This window comes from Brassica oleracea, chromosome C7, assembly GCF_000695525.1.
Source record: "Brassica oleracea var. oleracea cultivar TO1000 chromosome C7, BOL, whole genome shotgun sequence".
NCBI classification, from domain to species: domain Eukaryota; kingdom Viridiplantae; phylum Streptophyta; class Magnoliopsida; order Brassicales; family Brassicaceae; genus Brassica; species Brassica oleracea.
In genome coordinates, this window is record NC_027754.1 from 28,547,114 (window position 1) to 28,554,134 (window position 7,021).

The 7,021-nt window shown below is 35.5% G+C and overlaps 2 protein-coding genes across 2 annotated transcripts; one reads left to right on the top strand and one right to left on the bottom strand.

Moving 5' to 3' along the window:
• The first annotated feature begins 826 nt into the window (after positions 1 to 826).
• On the top strand, positions 827 to 1,588 carry LOC106303011 (transcription factor bHLH28-like). The gene has a single exon (XM_013739390.1). The coding sequence runs from the start codon at positions 827 to 829 to the stop codon at positions 1,586 to 1,588; it is 762 nt and encodes a 253-aa protein (XP_013594844.1).
• A 96-nt stretch (positions 1,589 to 1,684) lies between these two features.
• On the bottom strand, positions 1,685 to 4,239 carry LOC106303012 (zinc finger MYM-type protein 1-like). Its single transcript, XM_013739391.1, has 3 exons — positions 3,851 to 4,239; positions 3,304 to 3,413; positions 1,685 to 3,051 (listed from the first exon to the last, which is right to left on the bottom strand). Exons 1-3 carry the CDS (start codon positions 4,237 to 4,239, stop codon positions 1,685 to 1,687), a joined length of 1,866 nt encoding a protein of 621 aa, XP_013594845.1.
• Positions 4,240 to 7,021: the final 2,782 nt, after the last annotated feature.

Sequence of the window (7,021 nt, forward strand, 5' to 3'; positions counted from 1 at the left end):
TCTCGGATAGGACCCAAACTAGAACAGAGATCCGCGATCCAAAAAGATATTGAATAGATACTTTGCCCATGACTCAGTCCCGAACTGCACCTATATTTTTAGGTTGGTTTCAGATTTATTTTTTCAGGTCCGACAAGCTGTAGAATCGTATGAAAAAGTTATATAAAAATATAGAGAAAAAATTTGAAATAATAATGTATAACAATATCAAAACACTAATTCATATAAAACTTTTTATAATCTAAAAAAAATCCGCGAGGATCAAAATCCGGTATAAGATTTAAATGATCATTTGCGTCAAGATCTAAACCAAAGAACCAACGTTATTCTCATGTGATCCCACATATTTTCATTTAAGTCCGCATGCTAGTAGAATTGTTTTCATTTCTTTCCATATTCGACAAATAACTATCCAATCAATAAATTGCTCTAATATACACTTCTTAACATATATGGATGTTTTTAATAAAAGTCGTCTAAAACTAAATAATTTTAGTAACACAATTAGTAAACTAAGTATCCTTTTTAATAGATTAAATATAGATTTTTAGTAAATATAGACTAGTTAAAAACTTAAAATATTAATTAATTACTTGCTATTAGTTGACAAAAACCGTGTTAAAATAATGAAAATAAACAGTTTATAAACTCATTTCGGTTATATTTCGATTAAACCGTTTCGGTCCAGTTGCCTCACCTACCCGGCAACCCCTAAGTTGATAAAATACATACACAAACCCCTATGACTTCTCATTTTCTAATGCAACACTGTGTCAAAGATTTTTTTTTGTTCATACATAAATTCATCAAACAGTTACCCGCAAAGATGAATCTCTTGAATGCCGACTATAACTTAACAATGATCGACGCTTTCTTGAACTCCTCCTCCGATATATGGCCATTATCTCCGGCAAATCGCACCCTGGAGACTACTCTCCAACAACGGTTACACGCAGTCGTAAAAGTGACTCACGAGGCCTGGTGTTACGCCATTTTCTGGAAACCTTCGTACCACGACATCTCCGGCGAACCGGTGCTTAAATGGGGCTACGGCGTTTACAAAGGCGAAGACGAGACTGACAAGACTCGGCGGAGGAGGAAGACGAACGCGGAGGAGAAATTGCAAAGGAATAAGGTACTCCGGGAACTTAGCTCGACGATCTCCGGCGTATCTTTTCCGGTGAAGGACGAAGATGATGACGTGGAGCTGACGGATATGGAGTGGTTTTATTTAGTTTCAATGACGTGTAGCTTTCGCAGTGGATCCGGTTTAGCGGGTAAGGCGTTTGCCACGTATAACCCGGTTTGGATTACCGGGTTAGATATGATTAATGGGTCAGGCTGTAGTCGGGCTAACCAAGGAGGGGACTTAGGGTTACAAACCATAATTTGTATTCCCTCGGATAACGGTGTGTTGGAGCTTGGATCCACGGAGCTGATCCGAGAAAACACTGGTTTTTTTCGAAAGATCCGATTCCTTTTTAATTTCGAAGGATACAGAGATTTTTCCGGAGATATGAACTCGAGCTCCTGCCAGCTTTTCTCAAGTAAACCGAGACCAGTTTCAGTGCCGTCTCGGATATTTTAGTGGCTTAAAGCATCAAAAAAAATGTGGCCCTCGTAAAATATAATAAAATATAATTAAATTTTAGAAATACAAAAACCATAATATATCAATACAATTTTATTTTTGAAAAACAGATCTTCTAGCTTTTCTTCCTGCAAATTCGTCCATAATCTTTTCGTAATCAAGTTTATCAACCGTATCTTTTTCAATAGATATCATTGATAACCCATTCAACCTTTCTTGTGACATAGTAGATCGCAGATAATTCTTTATCAACTTCAGCTTAGAAAAACTTCTTTCTGCAGAAGCAACAGATACCAGGATTGTCAACAATATTCGATAAGCAATCCATGAATTCGGATAAAAATCCTCCATTCCTTTCAAAGAGTTCAATAACTCAGCTGCTCTTTTAACTTCTTCTGGTAGTACCATTCTTAAAAGTTTAAGCTCTGAACATAAATCTTCCCCATTTACATCAGAATGTTCACCATGCCTAAGAAAATCTCCAAGTCTAACACAAGATTCCATCAACTCATCATCACTAGTTGCTTTCAGCTTGTTTAAATCAAACAAAAATCCAAAAGTTTTATCATAACTTTGGAATTGTTCAAATCTTGTTTCAATAGAAACAATAGCTTGATCCATGATGTTTATGAAGTAGTCCACTTTAAATCCCTCTTCCCCAGGTAACACCATACTTTCTTCTTCATTGTCGATATCTTCATCAAAATGTCTTTTCCTTTTTCTAGTACGGTTTGGCTTTACAGAAAATGCAGGCTCAATCTCCATCTCATTTGCAATTCGTGTAGCTTCAGATTTTGCTCGCTCAAAACCTGTTTCTCGATATTCTTTCAGAAATAACACAAGTCCATTTAGTTGAGAAATAGCAACATCAATATCCATATCCTCTGACTGTAGGATCTTGCTTACTATGTTAAAAGCAGATAGAAGTTCATGCCAAATGATCATTCCAAATAAAAATTCAAACCCTCCAATTCCATGTGATTCACTCTCAGCAAGAGACTCAGCTTGACTTTTATGCATTGGATTATTACTACTTTCAGCCAAGTAAAATAAAGCCTCTCGTATTTGTAGTGTCTGAAATCTTATAGGCTTTACACTGTCTATCCGACTCTCCCATCGAGTTTGTGATAATGGTTTGAGTGTTAGGCCATTCACCTTCTCTCTGAATATCTCCCAGTTTCTAGTTGAAGATGAAAACAGACAGTAGATTTGTTGAACAATCCCAAAGAATGACACCGCTTTTTTAGATGAAGAAGCCATATCACAAAGCGCGAGATTAAGGCTATGACATCCACATGGAGTATAACATGCTCTTGGAATAACTTCAAGCAATCTGCTTTGCACACCTTTGTATTTTCCTTTCATGTTTGCTCCATTGTCATAACCTTTTCCTCTCACATCATTAATATTCAACTTGAAATCAAACAATACCTTTCGTAGAGCGTCGAATAATCCTTTTCCTGATGTATCATTTACTTCTAAGAATGTGAGGAAAAATTCTTCAACTTTGGGAGAAGACGTCGAAGTATCCACGCATCAGACAATAAGAGCCATTTGTTCTTTACGACTAATATCAGGAGTACAATCTAGAATTACCGAAAAATACTTCGCATTCTGAATCTTCTTGATGATCATTAACTTGATTTCAGATGCAAGTAACTCTATTAACTCATTCTGAATTTTGTGACTGAGATAATGATATTGAGTTTCACCTTTTTCAAATTGCCGGAGATGTTCTATCATTACTGGATCAAATTTTGCAATCGCCTTAATCATACCCAGAAAATTTCTGTTGTTCTCATCATCAATCTTCGCATTGTCTCTACGAAAAGAAATGTTATATTTAGCAAAAGCTTCAACCAATGAAAGCAGCCTCAGCAGTACATCTCTCCAATGTCTTTTCTCCCTATTTATTTCTTCTTGCAAATGTCGATCAACAGTTTCATTCCTTTGAAGTCTCACTTCCAGCTCTGTCCATTTAGTCATGCATAAAATATGAGTATGACTAGTTTCATGACTTTTCAAACGAGAAGAAATATTCCTCCAGTCACTAAACCCGGTACTTGCCAATATAGGAAGATCTTTTTCATGGCTGAATAGCTTACAACACCAGCAAAAAAGAAGATCTTTAGATTTTGAATAAACCAGTCATCTTCTATCATGATTTTCTCCATTGCTCATTTTTCTTGTATAAGATGAATGAGAAAAACTTCTATTAAATTTGTCTCTCGGAAAGTGATAATTAATTGGTAATCTGACCGGAGGACCCTTTTCAACCAAGAAATCTCTATCCCCTTTCTCAATTCTTTTCCATGTTCCAGGATCAGTAGAATCCATGTTTCCATGCTTGCATTAACGTTTCTGATATTCTTTTCTCTGGTCTCTTCCATATTCTTTTCTCTGGTCTCTTCCATATACTCAACTGCATCAGCGTTTTCCTGATTCTCATTTGTAAGCATCTCTTCTTCATCACATGCATCTTTTTTGTTTATCTCATCCTCCGTAGGCACATCCGTTTTAGAAGGTCCTGATTTTGTGACGAACTTAAGCATAGAGTTAGCTTGAGATTTGATAAACTCATCTCTTTTCTTTTTTTCCTTCCTTTTAACTGATCCATGAACATGCTTTCTAGTGCTCACTGGAGGCATTTTTCTGCAAACAACATTATTACAAAACTATTGTAAGAAACTGAATTAAAATTAATTAAATTCAGATAATAGTACAAGACAAAAAAATATAAGTACGTATTAAAAATAAGGATGACTTAACTATACAACAACATAAAAAAAAATAAGACACCAATAATAGTTCTTATTTTTAAAAGAAGAACATCGTCTCCTCTGAAACATGTTAGTTCGTAAAGACCACCTCCACAATTATAATTTATTTTAAAATTCAATTCAACATCACTTTATAACTGATTTACTAATCAAATGGTGACAATATTTAAAATCTAAACCATACAAAGTGAACAACTAATGAATAAGAAAATAATAATTAAAGAAACAGAGAACTTTAGAAATACCAAATTATCAAATCAAAATTCAATCGTACGGAAGTAAACAAGTCAGTGATCAAAGAAAAATTATCTGTGTGTATTTATGAAGAGGGTCAAAGTTATTTATAGTGATGGCTGGAAAGTTTCTTTATGTTTGAAAGTGTTAAATTTCCTTTTAATTTTATTTTGATAACTATAACATAAAAATGGAAACTAACAAAAGGTTAAATTGCCTTTATTGTTTGATAACTTTTACATAAAAATATGGAAACAAATAAAAAGGACTATACACAGAATTTAAGATGTGGCCCAATTTTTTTCCTTTTTAATGTGGCCTAAAGCATTAGCTTTAGCTGCCTTATACAAGGCACGGGCCTGCCAGTTTATCCACCAATCCAAAATCATATCATATCCTCCACGGCGACTTCCTCCACGTCAACAACAGTTCGTTCGAGTTTCGCGGAAGATATTAAACTCGAGGATTCAGATCAGTCTAACATCGATGTCAAAGCGATGCTGAAGAGAAAACGTCAAAAGAAACACAAGAAGAAGCCGACACACGGTAGAGAAGAGCCAATGAACCACGTGGAAGCGGAGCGGTTGAGACCCAAGAAGCTAAACCAACGATTTTACGCGTTACGAGCGGTTGTGCCAAACATAACAGGAATGGACAAGGCGTCGTTACTTGAAGACACTGTTAGGTACATCAACGAACTGAAGTTGAACGCAGAAAACGCAGAATCGAAAAAAAATGCGGTTCAGATCCAGCTCAATAAACTTAATGAAGAGATCGCAGAGCAGAACGCAGTTTTAGAGTTTGTAGACGCGGGGGAAAAGCAGTGGAGATGAAGATAGACGTGAAGGTTATGGGTCGTGACGCCATAATTAAATTGGAATCGAGTAATATATAGAAATCATTATGAATCGAGACTGATGAATGCGTTTATGGATTTGGAGGTAGAAGTGAACCACGCGAGCATCTTAGTGATGAACGATCTTATGATTCAACAAGCGACGGTGAGGACGGGGTCGAGGGTTTACAAGCAAGAGCAGCTTCGGGACTTGTTGTTGTCAAATATTAATTAGGGTTTACTTTTATGATGTTTTGAGAAATTGTAGGGTTAAATTGTAATAAAGCAAGTGTACTTGGTATCACAACTTCTCAGCCGTTTGTTTAGATTTTGTGCACGTTCCGCTTCGTAATGATTATGGATATGTTTAGGTGACATCCATAGATTAACTAGCAAACTTTATTAAAGGCTATAAAGAAGGAGCTGAGAGCACCATTATTGGAGTTTCTTAGTAGGATTTTTAAAGAAAATTAGGCATTTAATTAAATGAAAAACAAATTAAATTTGTATAACCGGCTCTTATTTCATGCCTTTTTTAACCGATTAAAAAGAAGTTTCTTAGTACAGGTGTCGGCCAACCAAGGAATTTTGTTTTTTTTCCTTTTTTTTTCTTTTTTTCTTTCTTTTCTCTCCTCTTCTCTCCTTTCTCTCGTATTCTCTGTCGAGACAACGACCACTACAAGAAATATCGGTATTAATAGCACCCGATAAACGCTATCATATCGTTTTCATAGCATTTCGAAGAACGCCGTGACAGCCGCAGCTATAATAGACCCCCCCCTAGCGTAGCGTTTTTCGCGTGCTGTAACAATATACAGATATTATAGCGTTGGTCATGTGTTATATTATACCTATTTATAGCGATTTCTTTTCGCTATTTAAATATTTTATGTGGCACTTTTCGTGTGCCATAAAATATTTTGTTATGACATTTATTTTTTGTCATAGAATACCTTTTTGTAACTCAGTTTTTTTTTGGATTTTTGAACATTTAATATCAATTTTTTTGTGTCATTGAATATTATAATACAACGTTTTACTTGTGCTATGACGTTTATATTCTAGGTAATACTGAATAGCTAATATTTTAAACCGGTTTATAAATGATTCTGGTTTATATTAAAATTTTGGTTTACAATCGGTTTATAAATTAAACCAGATTACAAAAAATTTTGGTTTACAAACTAAACCAGTTTACATACAAACCAGGTTTAAAAACAAAATCTAAAAAAACCCTAACTCCTTCCCTCCGCCTCCTCCGCGAAACCCAGATTTCAAAACACAAACATAAAAAAGATTCAAACTATTAATAAATAAAATCGGTTTAGCATACTAAACTAAATTAAAAATATACCTAACCCTAATCTAAACCTAATGTATATTCTCCGCCGCCTGCCGCCTCCTCACCGAGCTTCTTCGTCTTCAACATTCAAGCCGGCTCTGCTCACGACCCACCACTGCTACCTCCTCCATCAATCTCCTGTGCCTCATTCATCAATCCTGTGCCTCCTCCACTTTCCTTTACCAAGAACAAAAAAAAATCAGATTCAAAACAGAGAGAGAGAGAGAGAGAGAGAGAGA

Coding starts and splice junctions, on each gene's coding strand:
- LOC106303011 (XM_013739390.1), top strand. CDS start 827: ATGAATCTCTTGAATGCCGACTATAACTTAACAATGATCGACGCTTTC.
- LOC106303012 (XM_013739391.1), bottom strand. CDS start 4,239: ATGCCTCCAGTGAGCACTAGAAAGCATGTTCATGGATCAGTTAAAAGG. Junction 3,414..3,850: donor TGGTTGAAAAGGGTCCTCCG/GTCAGATTACCA, acceptor TTCTTTTCGTAG/AGACAATGCGAAGATTGATG. Junction 3,052..3,303: donor TCTCCGGCAATTTGAAAAAG/GTGAAACTCAAT, acceptor ATGATACATCAG/GAAAAGGATTATTCGACGCT.